General features: G+C 40.9%; 1 protein-coding gene across 1 annotated transcript in view; it reads right to left on the reverse strand.

The window, feature by feature from the left end:
* The window catches only part of FREM2 (FRAS1 related extracellular matrix 2), a 159660-nt gene that overhangs the window by 79041 nt on the left and 56782 nt on the right, over window positions 1-23837 (reverse strand). Inside the window, exon 3 of the mRNA XM_035003501.1 lies at window positions 5654-5800. Within this exon, the coding sequence (XP_034859392.1) occupies window positions 5654-5800 (147 nt within the window). The remainder of the gene's footprint in view (window positions 1-5653; window positions 5801-23837) is intronic.

Raw genomic sequence — 23837 nt, forward strand, 5'->3', positions numbered from 1 at the left:
TAATAGAATAATTTTCAAATATATTTCTTTAAACATTGGCATTTTGAGAGAACTTGTTAGGAAAGACAGACTTAAAAGGGGAAAAATAAAATCTTGTGACTATTAGAATTAAAAGTCTGAAAAATAAAGTCTTTGCAACATTTCTTATTTAATTGAAACAACTGTCTTCTTCTTAGAGAGTGGTGCTTCTACAAGATTAATGTGACTATTTCTTCATCTGAATACATTACTGATTGTTAGCCTCATCTTAAAATGCAGATGAAAATAGGTATTTCATTAAAATATTTTTGTTTTATAGATCTCAGAAAAAAACATAAATATTGCATTTTTTTTAATAGTAGGTAAAACATCTATTTAATGTCAGGAGGAAAAGGGCACAGAACTAGGAATCCCAGCACTACACATTTTGTTGAATGCTGCAGACTTCCTGTTAGCTCTCTGGTTCCTAGTGCACACAGACAGGTTGTCAACACCTCTTGGGTCCACCATGATTCACTGCCAAGGTGATGATGAAAGGAATCATTCTCTCTGAGGTTCCAGCACACATGCTGCTCATTGACCCATCTATCCCCAGTGGCATGGGCCAGCAAAGAATCTATTATTTGGTCTCTGATAACTACTGCCCACTTTTCTGTTTTGCTTTGTTTCACCAACAATGCATTATTTTCCTGGAGATTCAAAAGGCAGTTAAAAACAAAAAAAGGAATGAGTATAATACAAAGAATGTCCACTAGTTCCAACTAGTCATCCTTACTAAGTGATAAATCAAGTTATCCAACCTAATAAAACATATATTGTAATACTAAATTTCATTGTTGCTGCTAAAAACACATATAATTTTTTGGGTGGATTTTATAAAATATTCCCAATTGAATGTTGGATGTAAATTATAAATAGGCAGTATTGTTGATTCGCCAAGCAAAGAGGAATGGACTTCTATTTTTTTTTTTTTTAAGATTTTATTTATTTAGGGACACCTAAGTGGCTCTGTCAGTTAAGCATCTGCCTTTGGCTCAGGTCATGATCCCAGGGTCCTTGAATTGAGCCTCGTATAGGACTCCTTGCTCAGCAGGGAGCCTGCTTCTCCCTCTGCCTGCCACTCCCCCAGCTTGTGCTCTCTCTCTCCCTCGCTCTCTGACAAAAAACAAAACAAAACAAAACAAAACAAAACAACCAAACCTTAAAAAAAGATTTTATGTATTAATTTGAGAGGGGAGAGAGAGAAAGACCAGAGAGAGAGAGAAAGAGCATGAGCACAGGAAGGAGGGGCAGAGGACAAGCAAACTCCCCACTGAGCAGGAAGCCCGATGCAGGGCTCAATCCCAAGACCCCGGGAACATGATCTGAGCTGAAGGCAGAAGGCTTAATCAACTGAAAAACTGTGTTTTGTGTTGTCTGTGTCTTTTGTACTTTTGCATTTATTCTCTTTTCTCAAGGCACAAGCTATTTCTTTTTTTAAGATGTTATTTTTTTAAGTAATCCCTACACCCAATATGGGGCTCAAACTCACAAACCCAAGATCAAGAGTCACATGCTCTTCCAACTGAGCCATCCAGGCGCCCCTTTATTTTGTAGAAAAAAAAATTGTGGTCTTAAACTGTTGATATGCTTCTCAAACATGAGATAAAACTAAGAAGGACAGGTTATATTTTTAGAGAGTAAAATAAGACTTAGATGAAATACTAAACTTGCTTTGGATCAAAAATAAAGATTTCTTTTTTATAATTAACACGCAGTACCTATTCTGAGTGTAGTGCTAATCTATCTTGTTACTTAACAGTGTGATCCATGGATCAGCAGCATAAGCAACATCTGAGAGCTTGTTAGAAATGCAGAATTTCAGGCTCTACTCCAGACCCCCTGAATCAGAATCAACATTTTAGCAAGATCCAGGTAAATCTTACGTGCATTAAAATCTGAGGGTAGATAGATAGACACTACTTTATATCTCCATAGGGCCCTTTATATAGGTGCCCATTTTAATAAAGAATGAAGAAATGGCCTATAGACTGTGAAGAACACAGATTAGTCCACATTTTATTCTAATGTGGTAGATGAGACAGTCACGTACACACAATGCTCAAAAAATGCTCTTACTTGGAGATACAGATATTCAGCTGGTAAACCATATATATTACAAATAACATGATCAGATTGGGCAAAAAGAATTCTGGAAATCAAAAAGCTTACAAATTGGGCTTACATATATGCTTTTATTTTTTCAAAGAGAATTCATTATTAAACAAAACACGTTACTTCGATTTACTAAGCGAAACCACAATTGCATCTTTTCCTCTGGCATAAAAAAATGGCATGGAGGTCAAGCAAGGTACTTTTGGATTCCATACCCTACCTCGACCACATAGCAGCAATGGGAATATAGGCAGGTTATGCACTTCCTCAGTTGTGGAGGATTTAAGAAGCAGCAGGTGTGATAGTTCAGAAAGCCCTGGGGCCAAATCTCGGCTCTGCCCCTTAGTAGCTCTGGGCATACAACTTTTCTGTTTCTTTACCTGCATAATGGGGGTTATCATGACACTCCTTTTATGGGGTTGACTATGTAAGGTATTGGGCACATCATAAGAACTCAATAAAATTTTAGCTATTATTGCCCGCTCATAGTCCATTAGGTAACACGGTGTCTGGCACTCAGTAAGCACTCTAGAAAATTCGGTTGAGTTAGAGAGTGAAGTAAGTTGTAAGGAGTAAAAGACAAAGGTGAAGTACCTAATGTGCTTAATGAAGTATTTATTTGGTAAATGCTCGATAACCAGTAGCAATAAGATCTTTGAAATTCAAATACCTTTATAAAATGCACAGGCATATTTAATTTATTAATGGGTTATATTGGTTATAAAATGAATCATCATCTCCGAGAAAACACCTATATAGATTTCATGTAATTCATGATTTACTAACTGTGCTCCTGAACGTAAGTGATAGGCTGCCTTTAGATATCACGCAAACTATCTAATTCTAAAAGTTCGTTAAGTGAAAGTGGAGGTTTTAGGAAACAGGAACAGGAAACATTCATTGTGGAACTTCTTGGAGGCTACTCTCCTCTTTAATCTGACTTCCATTCTCTGTCCCAGCTTGAATGCTATTGACATCTTCAGTGATTGATGGGTGTGGGCCACACACGCAAGTCTTGCCAACTTCCTATCTCCCCAGGTTACTAAGTAACATGTGAGGTTAACCAAGTAGAGCTAAAGAACGTTTGCAGAATGGCTGGTGCTCATCTCAACACAGAGGAAATAACAGTTCGTGGAAAAAATAACGTTAGGAGAAAAAAAGGGCTCTTGTTTGACGTTTTAGGATTCCGCTTTAAAAAAGAAAATGAAGGTGGGGCGCCTGGGTGGCTCAGTTGTTAAGGGTCTGCCTTCGGCTCAGGTCATGATCCCAGGGTCCTGGGATCAAGCCTGGCGTTGGGCTCCCTGCTCAATGGGAAGCCTGCTTCTCCCTCTCCCATTCCCCCTGCTTGTGTTCCCTCTCTCTCTCTCTCTCTCGCTCTCGCTCTCTCTCTCTGTCAAATAAAGAAATAAAATCTTTTAAAAAAAATGAAGAGAAGAATGTGGAAAGATGGTTTTAAAAGTATCTTTCCACTAGTAACTTTCCCATGACTTTCAGTGGACTCTGTGTAAGTGAGTAAACTGAACATACCCACCAGGAATTCAGGCAAAATGCAAAGAGATGAAGGCATCTTTAAGAATTGCTAAGGTTCTCTGTTTTTTCATTGTTATTTTCCCCATATTTTCAAGCACAAAGAACACTGAAGGCTCATCATCACTGACAATAAGTAAAACAGGATCAGATTCCTGATCTGCAGAGCACGTGTATGTGTGCAGACAAAACATGCTTCTAAAGAGACAGCAGTTAAGAGCATTCACAGTGCTTTTGAGGGTTTGACACAGAGAGTGGAAATGACAGCTGAGAAGAGGTACATGTGAATAAAGATGGAAGCAGAGCTGTCCTGACTGCAGGAGGTCTGCAGGTGGACCAGGGCCCCTTGAGCAAAGTAACCTTAAGGGATCAAGCAGAGCATAGTGTGAAAATCTCTCCTCTACAGTTAACAAACCAAAAGCACTTTAAAAATAAGTGTGTGGGGGGGCGCCTGGGTGGCTCAGTTGGTTAAGCGACTGCCTTCGGCTCAGGTCATGATCCTGGAGTCCCGGGATCGAGTCCCGCATCGGGCTCCCTGCTCGGCAGGGAGTCTGCTTCTCCCTCTGACCCTGCCCCTCTTATGCTCTCTCTCTATCTCATTCTCTCTCTCAAATAAATAAAATCTTTAAAAATAAATAAATAAAAATAAGGGGTAATTAATACCCGGCATCCAAAAGTCAGAGGGAACAAGGTCAGGGGTGGGGATTGTGGCTGTGGCTGAAGTAGGGGGTATGCTATGTGTGTATATGTGTGTGTACGTGGGTGAATAGGGATCTACTCTTTACGGCTTTTGAATTTCACGGACCAGTAAAATTTCAAGTAATTGTTTTCCAGACTAACACAGGATTGCCCAGTTTTAATTTTTTTATTGCCGACATTTCCTAGATTCCTACCTTAACTGCACTCTCAGTCAACGAAAGCTCCTTTACCTTGAGAAAATTCTATCAGCCTAGATGTCTATAAAACATATGGTACCAAAAATAATATATTGGTTGGGGTTCCCAATATATTATTGGTTGGCATTTTTCATCAATATGCCAATTTTTTTGTGCCGAAAGTATTACTGCTTAAAATTACCAGTATACCTACTTTTCTCTATTTTGTGCCTGCATGAAATTGAATGTGAAAACTTGAATTGGGCTTGTAAAAAAAGCTTTATTCTTTGCTTTTGACTCTCCGTTTTATTTAAAAGGGTAAAGCAGCAGAAAATGACTAGTATTTAATATCTTACTGTTGGTTCTGAAGAAAAGTCACAATGTACATCTTTTATGTAGTGCTTTTATGTAAACTTTCCCTTACCTAGCAAAGCACTCCAGTGCAACAAATAGTAAATTACACCTCAACGCCTAATAGGTTACTGAATGGTTTTTCACTTACTTATTAAAGTGGCCCTCATATAGGTTTTATACTGACATTTCTGCAGATTTTTATCTTATGGTTAAATTACAGATTCACCTAAGCCTCTTCTAAGGGCTAGTGACATTTACAGTTTTTTAACTTATGAGCGATTACTGCCATTTTTGTAAGGTTATTTACATCAGAGAAAGATCTTATGTAGGTAGAAGGTTTGGAGAGGTATGTTAATTGGTTACACATTTCTTATTTTTGCAGCCTTTTGTCTATGATTTAGCCTTGACATGAAACTCTTGGCATATTTCTTTAGCAGTTAAAGAACCTTTAAATGTCAACATCTCCCTAAACTTTAAAACTAGAGCAGTAAAAGGAACATATATTTTTTTAATATTTTATTTATTTATCAGAGAGAGAGAGAGACAGAGGCAGGCAGAGGGAGAAGCAGGCTCCTTGCTGAGCAAGGAGCCCGATGTAGGACTCGATCCCAGGACCCTGGGATCATGACCTGAGCCGAAGGCAGAGGCTTAACCGACTGAGCCACCCAGGCGCCCCTAAAAGGAACATACTTTAATCATTGTAAAATTACGAACTTTTGCTTAAAAAAAGGGGATTTTTTGACAGAAGTGCAAATTAAACTTACTTATAAATGAAGTTTCTCCCAAGTAACCTCTACGTTTAAGAACGACATCTAGAAATTTGGAGTCCTCATTGATCAGGTAATAGTCCTTTTCAAAGGAGATCCATGCCCAATTCAGACGAAAATGCTGCTTGGTTAATTTGTTTCCACCTGGAAAACAAAAATTTAAAGCCCAAATCAGTGCTTTCTTGAATGAATGACCTTAAAAATTCCACAGATGACTTTACTGATGCAACATTAAGAATCACTATAGTTACTTGGTTTGACACGCAACTCCAGAATACATACCTGGAGATACAGCTTACTGTTCAGCGACTGTCATACAAAAATACAACAGCTGACATAATCCTTCACAAAATCCCTTGATGTTTAGAAGGCAAAGTGGGTAACGGGGAAGGAGCACACAACTACCAGAAGCGATTTCCTTTAAACAGTCAAGTATCCGAGTTGCAGGATGACCTACTTTCCACAAGGTGCCGCCGGAGAGCAAGTTTTTCTATTAAGGCTGCAAGGCTCATTTGTGATGTTAAAAACACACAACTTCACCAATACCTTTTTCTGGTTCACCGAGCAACTGGGGGGAAGGCTTTAATTATAAGCACTTAAGAAAAAACAAATATCCCTTCTCCGCCTCCCTTCCTCACTATACTCCACTCCATTCCGTAGAGCAAACAGCTCTTTTCATTGATTCCATTCTCCTCTCAAGATAAGGTTCTCTCCTCCCACCTCCCCACCAAAATGGAGCTGGCTGCCTATCAGGAGAAACCGAGCTGTGTGTGATCTCTCTAATGTGAAAGCTGTGAGGCTAGGAAAATGAAAGGAGAAATGGTTATCAGCTGATCACTCTGCAGTATCCCTCCACTTCCCTTTGATCTACAGCAATTATTTCAGAGTAAAGTGAGGTTTATAAACAAAGGCACTGGTAATTTCTTTTAAGTCTTTCTGGAAAAGGGTGGGGAAAAGCCCAAATAACAAACACAGCTAGAGGCACCATTTTAATTCTAGTTTCTTCTCTTCTAAGTTCACATAGAGAGAGCTACCCTAGAGAAAAAGAAATGAGACAGGAAAACATCAAAACATCAGAACTTTAATGGACTGAGGGGGAAAAAAAAAAATCTCTGCGCAAGAGGCAACACAGTGAGTGAACAAGCCCATGAAAGAATGTTCATCTTGGCTAGAAATTTTTGAAAATAAAAGTCACAGCGACTGGCGCCTGGGTGGCTCAGTTGGTTAAGCGACTGCCTTCGGCTCAGGTCATGATCCTGGAGTCCTGGGATCGAGTCCCGCATCGGGCTCCCTGCTCCGCAGGGAGCCTGCTTCTCCCTCTGAGCCTCCCCCCTCTCATGTGCTCTGTGTCTCTCTCATTCTCTCTGTCTCAGATAAATAAATAAAATCTTTAAAAAAAAAAAAAAGTCACAGCGACTTTGAGTTCTCAAATGACAAGTACCAAGGATGAATGAGAACACCCAGTGCAGCAGAATTATGTAGGGAAGTTGGTTTTCTTGTTTATTGTTGTTTGAATTGTAAATTAGCACAAGCCTTTTAGGCAGCTACATGGCAAGAGACAAAAAGATGTTCGCACCATTTGATCCTGTAAGTCCTTCTGTGGAAGGAATAATTACAAAATATATTTGTAAGGAATTCTTTGTTGCAATATTTTCTGTAATAGGCTCCCAAACCCAGAAAGGTTTTGAGTTTTTGGGGTACATCAAATCAATAAAATATTATCCAGTCATTAAACAATAAATGTGAAAATTTTGTTGGAATCCTTATTAAGACACTTCAAGTCACAGAAACAAATGGTAGTGGTGCCATGAATGGAGTAGTTTGTAAAACGAGGCAACAAACGTGGCGCTCCTCGGTGTGTTAAATCGACAGGATTATGGACCGTCCCATTTTTGGTTCATTTTTTAGATAGGAAACATAAACGGGTGGAGGGCAGAAGTTCACGCCACATTTTGGCCTTAGGAATTCTTTACGCCCACCATCTCCTCGACACCGGGTGCTGTCGTGGAGAGCAGAGGCCATGGCGGCGGGTCGCCTCAGCCCCGAAGTGCAAGGCCTACTTTATTTCCCATCTGCTGTCTGACTTGGAGCAAGTTTCTTCCCTAGACCTCTGTCTCCTCCTCCGGAGAGCCAAAGGACGGAGATATTAATTAATGCCTGCATCCGGAGGGCGAATCAAGCGAGATAAGCCCTGTGGGCACGCAGTCCAGCGCGGCACGTGGATGGCAGCGTCCTGCAAACGTCAGCTCGCCAGCTCGCTCGCTCCCGCCGCACTGTCCCTGCTCAAATCCAGCCCACGTGCCCAGACTCCCGTGATCCGCCTGAAATCCGCCTGCACTTGGCTTGCCTGGTCTTCGCGCAGCTGCTGCGCGCATCAGGGCAGGCCGCCCTTGCGATTTCCAGTGTCATCGTGACCTACCCTGCCTTGTCCCCGTTGCTCTTTGCTCACTCCCCGACCCTGCCAAGAGCCTGCTGCTCCATGGATTTGCTAGCCTCACCCACTCCTCCCGTCACCTCTGTCGCCTGGCCTAAAATGACAGCGTGTCATTCTTGGGCTCACATCTCCCACTCTTCACGGGCTCCCTCTACCACCTCCCTCATGAAGCCTCCTGAGCGGACTCCAGCCCTCTCCTCCGGGTGTGATTCTGCCCCTGCTCACCTACTCATTACTTTGCAGTTTTGCGCATTATGGATATCCTCTCCTACTGCTTAATTGTACGGATTTACTAATTGTACTAAATGGTACTAATTTTTGTTAGAGATGGAGAGTGGCCGTTCATTCTTTTACTAATGCCAACACTTCGTTTTACTGCCTTTAAAAATACCTTTTAAATTACTGTGTTTATGTCCTGCTCCTTGGAACATTTCTTCCAGAAAGTAATAGACAAGAAAGACTAGAATGACATTTAATCAGTGGAATTAACACATAAGACGTTTCTAATTTCTCAACTAATTATTACATGAGAACATTTTTTTTTAAGATTTTTTTTATTTATTTATTTGACAGAGAGAGAGAGAGCGAGAGCAGGAACACAAGCAGGGGGAGTGGGAGAGGGAGAAGCAGGCTTCCTGCCGAGCAAGGAGCCCGATGCGGGGCTCGATCCCAGGACCCTGGGATCATGACCTGAGCCGAAGGCAGACGCTTAACGACTGAGCCACCCAGGCGCCCTACATGAAAACATTTTTATGCCACACTTCTCTCTCATTTAGGCTGTGGCTCCATCAAGTCCCAGATGTTTTTTCAGACTTCTTGTCATGCTGGGCCGAGCCATTCCTTGTCCATCCTAACATCTCCAGCCTCACAGCCCGACGCTGCTATAGCGGAACATCCAGTCACCCCAACTTCTCAGCGTTTTCCCAATAGGGTCTGGGCTCTTGCGTGCGCTAGGTCTTCCGCCCCGAATGCCTTTAGCTTTTCTGCTGCTAGGTTAGCATGCTGTGTGTACTTCTCCACTCAGAGTAATTGTAATTCTTTTTTTTTTTTTTAAGATTTTATTTATTTATTTAAGAGAGAACGAGAGCGAGAGAGAGCTTGAGCCGGGGGAGGGGCAGAGGGAGAAGCAGATTGTCTGCTGAGCAGGGAGCCCCATGCCATGCTTGATCCCAGCACTCTGGGATCACAACCTGAGCCCTGAGCTGATGGCAGATGCTTAACCGACTGAGCCACCCAGGTGCCCAGGAATTGTAATTCTTTATCCACATGCCTATGTGTGCTTCATCTAACTGCCTGAGCTCCTCAGGACAGGCATGGTCAAATTCATCCTACTCTCCAAGTCCAAAGTAATGTCTGCTACACAAGGAGGACTGAAGAAACCTATCTAGTAAGTATGATTTTTAGGAGCCGAGTGGCTACTTTGTGACTCCTGCTTGTTTCATTCCTTTTTTTGTAACAGTTTTCAGCTTACACAAAGCCCATACTTCAGTTTTGACCTGAGACTAATAATGCCTGACCTCTTCAGTAACTCTTGTGCCCAACAAATGAATTTTAGTTGATAGTTCTGAATACTTTATCTCTTTCCCTTATATCCAAAAAGAGATCACTAAGCACACAGTTTCTCTCTTTCTCTAAATTTTGATGCTTTTTAGGTCATTGTAAGATCTGACTCTATCCTTTCCTTGAATATTCCGGAAAATATCACACCTCTAAATATTACTTGTTTTAGGAATATGGAGTCAATGAGGCTTTCCCTTGACACTCTATATAAAACAGCCCCATCGTAAACTGCAGCAGGCTCTAGGCCCTTTTTTCGGATTCATTTTTCTCCACAGTGCTTTCTATAACCTCATACCCTATATACTAGGTTTACTTTTTTGTCTCTTCACTTTGTCTCCCCCTTTTACAACTCATGATCCAGGAGGGCAGGGAGTTCATTTTGCTTAACTGTTATAGAAATGCCTCCTCAATGAATTAGACACTCTACCATCTCTGTTGAAGGAAATTCAGTAGTGCTTCATTTCTCAGGCAATATAAATGTCCTACATAAATGTAACATAACTCTCTGGGTCCTGGGTCTTTGGCTTGAAAAAAAAAAAAAGTAATTGTTTTTAATAATACCCTTTCTAAAACGTCCTGCATACTTCTATTCTTAAGCACTATGTGAAGGTTTTAAGTGATTACCTATGAATGTAAATCACTGGGATTTGTGTTTATCTAAATGACACCTGCAGGGGTTATTGATGACTCCAGGCCTGTTTAACCCTTCCCTTCCATTAAGAAGTAGTTTGGATGGTCTTAGGAAGAGCTAACTTCATCTCTACTTACAAATGTATAAAACATTTTTGGGTTGGTGCTTATATTCTAGAAGGATGAAGGTGCCAGGTTACTGGTTAATCAAGGGTTTCGAGTGACACACAGCTGAACAAGTTTGCCAGGATTTCATATGTCTGCTGCTTTGAAATTTTCCTTGAAATAAAAATCAGACACAGTACCGAGAAACTTCACTTTGTGAGACCGTGACATGCTCTAGGGTAATTGTTCGAGATGCTTAGCATTCACTTTAAATACGGGCTTTTTAAGTACATATTTTGCTAGAGAGTATGAAGTTAAGTGTATAAAGCTTAATGCTGAATAAATTAAATGCTACATCACCTCTGGTTTAATATACATATGAATCCTACTGAGCTTTGGAATTTGTAAAATCTAAGGTACTATTTCTCATGCAGGAGCGGTACAGGGATCTGAGGGACTAAGCTGCAGTTTATTGCAATTCTTGTATTAAAACTGACCTTGCACAACTGAACTCTGTATTTTACCTAAAGAATGAAAAGACACATTATTTATTCATTTATCACATGCCACGTAAACTCTTCTAGAACCTCAATGTGTGGGAATAATAAATGTTAATACTTTGAATAACAATAGCTGCAGCTTACTGAATGTGAAACTGTAGGTGAAATTAACTTAAGAAATTGACAAATTTTTACTTCAATTTCACTTATTATGCTATTATTTAATTTTATTTTTATTTCTTACTTTTTAAAATTATTTTATTACTTATTTTAGTTTCTAAAGCAGACTGTCGTCTGTAGCACAAGGAGCAAGTCTCAGCGTCTCACTGGAAACAAGCTAAAGTCCCTAACTGTGTCATAAACCCATAGAACAGGTGCTTGACAGCTGATAACCACACTCCCATAAGCTTTGTCCCCAAACCCTGACACTGGAGCCATTAAGGGTTTGATGAAAAGACCTCTTTTGAACTTTTCCAGCTGGTCTTTAGGATTCTTCATTTTCTTTTTCAATAGGAACACAAGAGATTTTTTTTTTTTTTTTTTTTTTTTTTTTTAGAATAACAAAGAATCACAACCTTCAATTAGCCTTCCCTAGGAACACAGAGCTGCCCGGTTTCTCTAAAGATAAAGTACACATCTTCAATACAAAACTAATGTCACACCTCTGACTTGTCTTGATCAGGGTAATTTCTGGGTGTCCATTTAGCTTTGACAATTTTTTTTTCAAAGATGTTTTCACAAATATTTTTCTTGGAAAAAGTTAGTTGCTGATAGAACATAATTCTATTTTAGATGTTTCTAGCTTGCTCACATTTCATTTGCCCAGAATAAAGTTCAGACTGAGAACTGGCAATCAACTATGCAGCCATTTTAAAAAGCTGAATATTGTCCTTTAAACCAGCAATAGAAATAGATATTTATATTAGAAAAGATTAAAGCAACATTACCTAATTTACTGGGAAAATTAGATAATTTGAGTTTTAAGCGTTCTTGTTCTCTTAGAAGGCAAGGACCATGGTTAACAACCCTGCAGCTTCCATCAACATCTATGTTATTAATTATGGTGAAAATCAAAAAATAAAGTTAAAAGAAGGGATGTATTTCATTTTCATTTCTGTGCTAGAATGGTCTTTTTTTTTTAAGTTTATTTATTTATTTTACAGAGAGAGAACGTGAGCAGGGGCAGAGGGAGAGAAATCCCAAGGAGACTCCTCACTGAGTGTGGAGCCCCATGCAGGGCTCGATCTGATGACCCTGAGATCACGGACCTGAGCTGAAAACACGAGTCAGAAGCTTAACTGTCTGTGCCACCCAGGCACCCCTGGGATGATCTTTTAAACTTTGCTTTGCCTTAGAATCTTTCATACAACAAACTTTGAGAGCTCCTGGATTCCTGTCCTCTGGCCCTTCATCTGGTGGATTTCACAGTTTACTGAAAACCCTGGATGCAGAGCTGAAGTCAGCTTGGCTTTGAAACATCCCTCCCCTTGCCCCCGAGAGTGGATATTCAGTGATGGGAGATGGCATAAATACATAGATAAGTGTATAAGCTAAAGATTGACAAATGCTGTGGGAGTTCACAGAGTGAGGGATTGCTTTAACCTGAGGGCATCAAAGACAAATTCATAAAAGAGATAGTGTTTAAATGGGGCCTTAAGTACAGGGTGGTATTTGGACATTTACAGAGATGGGGGAAGGTGTTCCTGGAAGATTAAGTATAAGAACAGAGATAAGAAATCCAGTGAGAAGGAAACTTCAGGGAATTCAGTTTGGTAGGAGTTCAGGACATTTACTAAATATTCATTTCCTTCTCTTTTTTCTATAAAAATATAAATAATAATAGTAAAGACAAAGAGGAAGGGATCAAGATGCTTTAAAATCAGCCCCAAGCATTGGGGTGGGGGTTGTGCATTCATCCTGCTGCAACCCTGCCCCCCAGAGATGAAGAATCTTGACCTAAAGGCTCCTGGGCCTTAGTATGACTGACAGAGCTCCTGAAGAACTGGGCGGGGGGGTCAGACCCAGAAAAATTGTCAGTAGAGTTTATACTTTCGTAGGCTACTTAATAATTCCAATGGTTGTTTTTGTTCAATAGTGACTTTTGATAATGGATGTATCATTTTCTTCCTTCAATCTCTACACCCACCCCCCACATGCCACCACATTCTGCCTTATGCATTCTGAAAAAGCATCAGCACAGAACACGGTGTCAGATTCACAGATGCAGAAACTAGATAGAGAAATGCATAGAAAGAGAAGTAGTGTGCCAAAGACCCAGAGAGAAATACGCGTAGCACATATGGACCGCAGGTGGTGTGGCCTTTTAGGCTATTCTCAGGAAAGGCTCCTATAAGCACATCTTTCAATAACCAAAACCATAAATGGAGCTGCGATAGCTTGGTCATTGTCACATGACCTGCAGGGAATGGCACTGAGCATGGATTAGTTCACACTTTTCTGTAGGATCTAAAGATAAGAAGTTGCCAGATAAGGTGGAGGCGGGGATGGAGCTGGCGAATAGATCAACGTTCACATTAGAAGCCAAGATCAAAATTCACTTTCTTACATGTAGTTTTGCTCCTTAGGGACCTGATTTATATACCCATCATGGTACATGATGGTATTTTTACATGAGATTTCCAAAGAGTTGCACTCCTATTCACCCACTATACCAGAGGTTGATATACAGCTGATGCCCATTGTTCCTGGATTCTGTATTTGCAGATTCGTCTACTCACTAAAATTTATGGGTGACCCCAAAGTCAGTACTTGCAGGGTTCTGTGCTCATCTGTGGATACTTGCAGAGCAGCTTCGAAGAATCTGCCTCGCCTGATGCTCTGCCTTCTTGTTTCATACAGTACATGGGGGTCCTTTTCACAGTCTACTTAGCGCCCAACTTTCTGCATTTTTGTACTTTATGTTGGAGATTCCATTGATTAAAATATCCCACAATCATAGAGCCAAAGTGCTGTTCAGTTTTCCTAAGCACAGAAAGCTATGACATGTCCTATGGAGAAAATACATGTGTGACGTAAGTTCTAGAGCTTGGCTGTGTGTTTAATGTCAACGAATCTACAACACAGATCAAATAAGATATCTTTCAACAGAAACACACGTCAAACAAGGGTATGGGGCGCCTGGGTGGCTCAGTTGGTTAAGCGACTGCCTTCGGCTCAGGTCATGATCCTGGAGTCCCGGGATCGAGTCCCGCATCGGGCTCTCTGCTCGGCAGGGAGTCTGCTTCTCCCTCTGACCCTCCCCCTCTCATGCTCTCTCTCTCTCTCAAATAAATAAATAAAATCTTTAAAAAAAAAAAACAAAAAACAAGGGTATGTATTGACTGGATAACAAAAGGTTGCAACCAGAAGCTTGCAGGGAGCCTTCCTCTGTGTTTCCCCCTGGAGCAGTTGTTCAGTATTTGCAGCAATTTTATGGAACATGACTACTGCAAATAACAAGAATCAGTGTACTTACTCAAAACACGCTACAGTAAGTTAACCCTTTGGGACAAGACAAAACAGAGCACAAGGAGTGGAAAAGTGTTCTGCGTCCACACACATTCCACTCCCTTTAGTCAACCCTTTCCCTGGTACAGGAGCAGGAGTGTGAACTGAAAGGAACCTTCACCGCCTTGTCGGATGGGCAGCGGTGCCCTCCCTCCCTGGACAGGACAGCATTAATCTGCAGACACAGTGTGGCTCATGCGTAAAGGGTATACTGGCTCCCGTGGGGCTGCCTGCCATATCCTCAGAATATACAGAGAGAATTTATAGGATGAGTTTTTTCTTTTTTTTTAAGTAGGCTCCATGCCCAGCATGCGGCTCTAACTCCCAACCTCGAGATCAAGAGTCACCTGCTCTCCCGACCGAGCCCGCCAGGCGCCCTGCTAATTTTTAACCTATAGGAAAACAGTACACACCGGATGAGTTCTGATGCAGAATACCTCCTAATCCTTGGAGAATCTTAGAATAATTTGTTCTGGGATCTCGGTTTAAGCCTATCCCCCATCTCGGATTCATGCCTATCTATGTTTGTTGGTGGAACTGGAGTAACAGACCCCATGGAAGCTGATTTTCTTGGGTTCTAAGGAGCCTCTGGAGAGAGAGCTCATTGTTATACACATGGATGCATCAGGCACAATAATGTAAATCTGTACAAAATCTTAAACATCAGAGCAAGGTAGAGAGTCAGAGTACAGAGTAAGGGTGTTACTCATCTCTAATTCATGCCCAGGCTCCTGAATGAACTTTTGGTTCCCATGAAACGAGAAAACCATTAAGTGGAAATTTAAAGAGATACTTAATTGATCTCCTTCATACCAGGTTCCAAGCAGCACTCTTTTGGACATCCTTTTCATTGGATACACAATAACGGAAAAGTTCGCCACCGGTGCCCACTCCTGGTGGTTCTTGGGGCCATAGGCAGGTGCCTGCTTTGGGGCAGCTGAACACAGCGACTGGGATTCCAGGCAGGGCTATGGTGACATTGTGGGGCTGCGCTTATCGTGGGGAACACCTATCCTTGAGCAGAAACATGGGCTTGACCAACCAGAATTGGCACAACATGGGCACTGACCAATCATAAGAGACCCTGGCCAAGAACAACTGGAACTCACTTTAGTACAGGTGTAAATGGGCTGAATGTCAGCTCTGCACTGGGGACCTCGAAAACACATGAAGAGGAGGCTGGACACAACGGGGTCATGGTCAAGGTCATTTTGGTAATATACACACACTATCTCAATGCATGTCCCAATAATAACCCTGCCAATGAGGCATTCCCACAATGTATGGAGGAGGAAAATACTATCAGGCTAAATTATTCGCTTTAATTTCTCAAGTATGTGATAGATCTGGGGTTCACAGGCAGCCTGCTAGTATTCTTTCTATACTTCCTCTGAGTAACCAGATTACGTCATTTAGGTCTGTATTCTATTTACAGATAACTCTAGCTCAATTTTAATTTGCTCTAATTTAATTTATAAATGAGTGCTCTAGAACAGAAGCAAACCGGATGATCGGAGTGTGTTTCCCTCTACCAGCAGCAAACTTCATGCTAATGAGTAGTGAGGCTCACAAATGGTAAGAATCCAGTGGGAAAACAAAGGGTATAAAGGACACTTTCGAAACATTTGAGACTGAATCATAGAAAAATTAACACAAGCTAAGAGTAAGACCCCCTTGTTTTATGCAGTCAAATGCTCTACCCCTGAAGACCCCCTTGTTTTATGAATGAATATGGGGCCACAGCCAAAAGCCGGGGAAGCCGGAAGGAAAACCCTTCCAGACTGAATGAAGTGCTCCATCAGGCCACAGCTGGGTCAGAGTGGCAAGCCTAAGCCTGCAGAAACTCTCCCTGTTTCGTTCAGCGTGTCCCCCTCCCCCAACGCCATCCTCCCCACATCCCCCTCCCCCCAAAATAAACCAAACAGACTTATTTTCAGCCCCTGTAACAAAAAGAAAAAGAGGAGAACCATGAGTTTACATCTCCAGTTAACCTCAGGCTTAAAAAAAATTTCCTTAATCTAAACTTGATTTAACTGTGCAGTACTTTGCTTTCTTAATTAGAAGTTTAAACCCAGTGGAATGAATGCCTTCACTGTTGGTATGCATGGCCAGGATGAGGAATTCAGGTGTACATCCACAGAAGACAAAGGACAAAGCAAACACATAATTGCAAGGTGAGCTCTCATTTACAGCATGCACGTTACTCGATGATCACGTGCTATCGAAATTAAAAGCTAACTTAGTCATCTCAGGGCTGGGCTCTGAGTGGCCAAGGAAACTTTGTTCTGAAAATGAAAGTATAATGCCGTGTTTTAAACAAGAGCACAAACTATTTCAAGAAATGATCATGCAGGTGAACAATGCAAATATAAACTTCAAGCATTGTGGAGCAAGAATAAAACATGGATTGTATATTTGCATATTTTCTCCCTACCAAATTTTACCAAGATCCAGAAAGCTGTGATTTGAATAAGATTACCTAGCAGCCGTTGGCAGAAGAGGAATAAATTCCTAGGGGTTTTCAGGTCTAGTCTAGTGGACTTTTTATTTAACAAACTGTGATTTCAAATATTGTTGTTCTTCAGCATAAGATCATAAAACTAATGTGCTTAAAGTAGTATGAAATTGCATCTACCTATCTATCTATTTTTAATTTGAGAGGGGACTTAATTATTTCCCTTTAAAGCAGCCCAGAAATAATTTTCATCCTATTTTCCCCATTAACAAATAGAATTTTAAAATTTTGAAAAGATTTATTTATTCATTTTTTTTGAGAGACAGAGAGCAAGAGAGCATGTGCACACATGGGGTGGGGGAGGGGCAGGGGGAGAGATCCCAAGCAGACACCTCACTGAACGCTGAGTCCAACATGGGGCTCGATCTCACCACCCTGAGACCCCGACCTGAGCTGAAACAAAGAGTCGGTCGCTTAACCAACTGAGCCACCCAGGCACCCCAACAAACAGAATTAAAAAAAAAAAACAACCAAACCCTATACTTCCATAGAAACAATAACTGCTTTATCAAAAGCTGAGTTAAGTTTTGTCAAGAAGATCCACACCCTCTCCTGCCTCTGGGAATAGGAAAAAAAATACAAAACAAAACACCTGGTGCAGCAAGACTTCTTGTATGCACTGCCTGAAGCAACAAATTATATAAATTTATTAGATCTCTGGCAACACATTCTTAAAATAAATTTAATAGCCTGAAGGTCTCTGTTCAAACCAGAGCCTAATTCCTTTTGTGGCGCCAGACATCTCCCCCCACCCCAAGGAAACTCTATGCGGGAAATGAAAGCAGTACTCCAAGCACCTCTCAGAGTAACCAGTTTAGCACCATTTAGTTAATTCCCTGTGAAGTCAGGTTGTTTTCTAATTCCTATTTGTATTACCACGCCATGCACACTTCCATAACACACAGCCATTGCAATTAACCAGGATTACAGCTGGCGCTAAATTTTGGATTATCTTTTGAAAATGTGTTATATCCACATTGAGACAAAAATAGAAAAGAGAGGGGGGCGCCTGGGTGGCCCAGATGGTTGAGCGTCTGCCTTCGGCTCAGGTCATGATCCCAGAGTCCTGGGATAGAGCCCCACGTCGGGCTCCTGGCTCAGCGGGGAGCCTGCTTCTCCCTCTCCCTCTGCCTCTCCCCCTCCTCATGCTCTCTCTCTCTCTGTATCTCTGTGTCTCAAATAAATAAATAAAATCTTAAAAAAAAAAAAAGAGAATAAAACCCCAGAAGTGCCTTAATCTGTTTTAAAAAAAGAAGACATCTTCTTTGACCTAAATTGTTTCTATTATTACCAAAATTTATTTAAATTTGGTAGCCGGGAAGGAGGGATTAAGATGGAATGACCGCATCAGAGCTATTCTATGAATTGATATATGGTGAGTGAATTTTCACTTAGAATCCTAGAATGTTACAGCTGACTGAAAACACCTCGAAGACACTTTAGAATTAGCCTGTTGTTACTGTTGTTTTTAAGCCTTGAGTCCAGACACATGTTCATAGGTCTATTTGTGCTCAGCAGCAAAATCAAGATTTGGAAGTTTTAGATTTCTAGACTTAAAATTTAAAAGAAAGGGCGCCTGGGTGGCTCAGTTGGTTAGGCGACTGCCTTCGGCTCAGGTCATGATCCCAGGGTCCTGGGATCGAGTCCCGCATCGGGCTCCCTGCTTGGTGGGGAGTCTGCTTCTCCCTCTGCCTAGTGCTCTCCCTGCTTGTGCTCTCTCTCTCTCCCCACCTCCTGTCAAATAAAAAAAATTTTTTTTTTAAAAGAAAGATGTGGAATCACATCGGGTTTCCTGGTTATGGCTCCTTTGACAAATACACAAGCCTCGTCTTTGAGGTCTGCCAAGGAAGGAAGGAGGGAAGCCGGAAGGGGAGAGAGTGGGGCGGGGGGCGGCGGAGGGGTGTGGAATGAAGTAGAATACCATCAATGTTATATGTGTGTTCTGTCACATTTTCTTTTCATTTCTTTCAGATTAATTTTACAAAGCTAGCTTTTGTACTTAACTTGCGTATTATTTAATTAGTCAAACCCTTTGGTGGCTGCCCTGATCCCTTTAAAATTATTCCAGGGCCACAAATACAGGCCTCTTTGGTGATTTTACTGTCTCTGATTAATATAAAAGCCATTGTTTTGCATATTTAGCTGCTAAAGACAAAAAAAAAAAAAGACACAATAAGTATAAAGACAAGTCGGTATGGTCTTAAGGCAGCAGACCTTGTAGGAAAAAGATTTAGCCAACATACAGCAATACAACAGTGTTTTGTTGTTTTTTAAAGATTTTATTTATTTATTTGACAGAGAGAGACACAACGAGAGCAGGAACACAAGCAGGGGGAATGGGAGAGGGAGAAGCAGGCTCCCTGCTGAGCAGGGAGCCCGATGAGGGACTCGATCCCAGGACCCTGGGATCATGACCTGAGCAGAAGGAAGACGCTTAACGACTGAGCCACCCAGGCGCCTCCAGTGTTTTTTGTTTTTTTTTTTTTGAACAGAGCTCACAGCACATGTTTTGAAGTTCAAGGGTGGTTCACACACAGTCCCCTCTGTAAGACCTAGACTCTAGTAAGGAGGCACACCAAATACCCTACATAAGTTATAATACAAAATGTAAGGTAAACCCATGAGCATGCAGTACCTGGGGCTCAGAGGAGGGAAGGGAGGGCGTTCAGTTGGGGAGTCCACTACAGACGTGGCACAAGGGGTACCGTAGAGGGACATCGGAGGACAGTGCCCTTTAAGGGAAAGGAATGACAAGAAAACAGGTACAGGAGAAGGACAGCATGTGTGGCAAAGTCCAGCTTTGTGGGGTTGGCAGAAGCAAAGCGGGGGAGGAGGAAATAAATGGCAAAGTGAGTGAAATGAAGGACATGGGGTAGAGAAAGATGTAATCTGAACTCTGCCTGAGAAATATGAACTTGGGAGAATTATTCAAGGATTCGGATGAATAAAGACGGACTAGGAATCAAAGATACCATTCACCGATACCCCACAAATACCTCCCCCCTGAAATGGATTTTCTGCCAGTGGAAGAGAAAATTTGCATTATGACACAAATGAGTCTATAAATATTGCTGGAAGGAAAATAAAAAATTTCGTCCACAATAAAAGAGCAATCCTTTGAATATTACCCATGAACAAATCAAGTGGCTAACCAAAGATGCCCATCATAAGCAGCCGGTATCATGAATACTTGCATTAGAAGATTGGACATAAACTTCTGCCACATCGAAGAACTCCTTCTTACTAAAATTCTTTTGGCAACTAACTTTGTATGGATGGAAGTCAAGAAAGAAGAAGGACCCTGTCTTCCACTGAATTTTAGCAAAGTTCTACAGTCTACACTTTCTAATAAGTATGTTTTAGAAAGACATTGGTGTCTTCTTAAAACTTTGAAAAACTTTATGTTTATTTAAAAAATAATTTACAACTTGGGTACTCTGCTTTCAAACTAAAAGTAACTTTCTGGTTAGAAAAATTTTATGTGTTTAATGCACCACTCCAATCTGCTTAAAGAAAATTACTCATACTGAGAGAAAAATATATTATTATAAAACAGAAGTCATTATTAGTAGCAATGATAAGGTATTCCAGCCATCCTTCAGTGGCCATCTGGGTTAAAAACTTTGAAATAAACATTGTCAGCAAGCTTTATGAGTAACTTTTTTAACAAACCAGGATGAGAAACTAAAACCTCTATTTAAAGGTCTTGCAATTTAGGCGTTCTATGTACTCAGGGCTTGGAAACTCAGGCCTTCTTTAAATATGCACAAAATCTGAAATTGTAAGAATTTTTTAGTTCTGAAGAAAATGGTATAAAGGAAAATACTTGAAAAGCTCATTTATTTTGAGCAGTGGAAAGAAACAGTGACTAGATTTCTTGGAGGAGTTTTGGACCTAAGTGTTTATTTGGTAAAAATCCAAATGCATACCACAGGTGAAAGTTTCTCTCTTTCTGTCTCAAGTTAAAAAAAAAAAAATGAGGATCAGTGTGACAGATTCTTTTAGACAAAGATAAACCATACAAGTCATAATATAGTCTAAACAAATAGTTCTCAGTTGGGGGGGGGCAGGGGATAAATGATTTTGCCCTGGTGAGGACATTGGGTGATGTTGGGAGATGGTTTTGGTTGTCATAAAAAGGGTGAGGGAGGGGAAGATGCGGGCACCAAGTGGGTGGAAGCCACGGGAGGTGGGGGCCGAACAATGCACTGGACAGCCAGATCTCACTCCCAAAATAAGAATTAGCATTATCTGGCCCAAAATGTCGATCATGTTATGGAGAAACTCTGGTCTAAACTTACTATATATATTATACACACACACACACACAGCCTAACATAAACATATTATCTGACTTTCCTCTGTAAATTCCATGTTTTTTTATTAATTGATAAGACATGTAGTCAAATGATAGACCTGCTTCCTCTTGTTACATAAATATGCAGAACTTTTCAAAACCATCATAGATGTGGGAAAGTTATTACAACAAATTTTATGCTCTTGTTGCAGGAAGTAGCTGAACCAGTAGTTTTCCTACACAGTCAAAATTTATGGCTAGTCCTCTGGGAGGTCAGGACTGTGGATTTTTAGAAATGCACCAAACTGGGACACCTGGGTGGCTCAGTCAGTTAGCATCTGACTTCGGCTCAGGTCATAATCTCCGGGTCCTGGGATTGAGCCCCATATAGAGTCCCACATCTAGCTCCCTGCTCAGTGGGGAATCTGTTTCTCCCTCTCCCTCTCCCCCTCTCCCCACTTGTGTTCTCTCTCTCTCAAATAAATAAATAAAATCTTTTTTAAAAAATGCACCGAACTATGTCAAAGTGATAGTGTATGCATGATTTAGATTTTAGTATGAAATCAAATATGCGGGTAATGATTTCCATTCTAGAGCTTTTCCTCAGATTAGGTTTCACTAGAACATCTCTGAGCTGTGAGTATGAAGTGGAAGGGCTTCCTGAGGTAGTTGTAGGAAGGCAGACGTGGACACTGAACACAGGCCAGCTAGCTTTCCATGACTTTCCAGAGCTGAAAGGAGAAATGCTGCATATTCAAATTCCTGTGTTGTGCTGGCGTGCGCACACATATACGTGTGCATGTGTGTGTGCATACACACCCTTACTTTTGCTTTTACAAAAGATGAAAATACTGTCTAAAAGATTCTCCAAAAATATAGGATGCATAACCCTTTATGTGGTTTTCTCCTGAACAATTCAGGAAAGCATTTCCCAAAATAATGTTTTTTCAAACCTTATTTCTCCTGCTGTTAATAGGTATTACGTTTAAAAAAAATCACTCTGAGTCAACTAGGAGAGAAATGTCCTAGGATTAAGCTATGTATACAGAATTCTTTACTGCCACACATTTTAGGGTCTTTAATATGGGAATGTGCACTAAGGCATATGGGAGGATAGAACATGCGGCATTTCCCAGTCTCGTTTCACCAGGGAACCCATTTTTGAAGGGATCGTGTGAGACTCCGTTCTACAGAACCTACTTTGGGACAAGTTGCTCTGGGTATAAACCATTTAAAATCCAGATATGAGCAGAAAGTCTTGCACAGTATCGATCATATCCAAGTAACATAATTCTCAGTTGTCCACATTTGACACCAAAAGTTGGAATTGCAACTTCATAATCTTGAGGAACAAAAGCAATAAAATTAAGGAGCTTTCCCCTTCTATCAGCTATACAATTGTGGTTCAAGACTCTTCCATTTCCTAGTCTAAATGGGAAAGTAAATATGGTAGCTTGTAAAGTGCCAACAAAAGTAAACTGAGTTCACATATACACAACTGACTACTGGTCTACTTATTCCCCAGAGATGATAGGTATTGTCGGAGACACACGCTTTGCTTTTTTTTGTAACTTAACAGTATAGTGTCCCAGCCATGTTTTTTAATTAGTCAAATGTGGGATCCAATATCACCAGAGACAAAGATTAGGATTTTGGCCAGTTCCAAAAAATGCAGCTAAGATCACCAACCATGTACAACGAGCCATGTCAGCCTCCCATTTTGAGTTGGCTCCTACTCCCTGTGGATATTTGAACACTATGATCTGCTCAACTCTGATAAGGGACTTAAAGGCTTACTAAAAAGAATGCTTCTGAAGCTATTAAAACAACTGGCACAGGAAGAACGGACTAAGCTGGGTTTTAGAAAGAGGATAACGCTGCAACAAAAACTTTAAGGCTGATAAACAGATAAAAAATCTGAAAGCATATTGTTCCCTAGTCTGCACTTCTTCCTCACTCTGATCACGAGAGTGGCAAGCAATAAATCCAACAGCTTTGCGCTCATCAATTTCAGAAGGAAGCAGAGAGACATCTTTGGGCCATTGACTCATATCTCAACTGGTTGCTGTACAGATACTGATGAGTTCTACTGGAAAATGCCTTTTATTCATTGAAGAACCAGATGAAGAGGGAAATTAATTAACTCTACTACTGGGTTATATATGTATGGAACTGTGCATATACTAGGTGCTCTGGAGACTTAGGGTAACGATTGAATACACACACACACACACACACACACTTTGGGCCATCAAGAAACTGAAACTGAAAATCTTTCCAAGATAAAATTCACACAAACGGAAAACCAAACCATGAGTACCTTTGGAAGAATAATAGGAAAATTATCCTTGAGGAGTATAGAAGCTTCTCAGAATGCTTTTTTAAGAGAGGAACATCTCATAAATCTGATAGTACCTTCCTGATAACAAAGGGAATGAAATGTGGGGAATACCATATTTCTTCCTTTTTTTACTGTCTTGTCTCAGTAGGGGAGGGCACAGGGGAAGTAAGGGATGGGACTCAAACAGGAAATACCTGATAGACATTAGAGAAGCTGGACAAAATGGATTTGAACAAGGGAACCAGACAGAACTGCCCTGGCTTGTACTCTCAAGGTTTGAATTAAGGTATTG

Source organism: Mirounga leonina, unplaced genomic scaffold, assembly GCF_011800145.1.
Source record: "Mirounga leonina isolate KUSES-001 unplaced genomic scaffold, KU_Mleo_1.0 Mir_127, whole genome shotgun sequence".
In the NCBI taxonomy this organism is placed as follows: Eukaryota; Metazoa; Chordata; class Mammalia; order Carnivora; family Phocidae; genus Mirounga; species Mirounga leonina.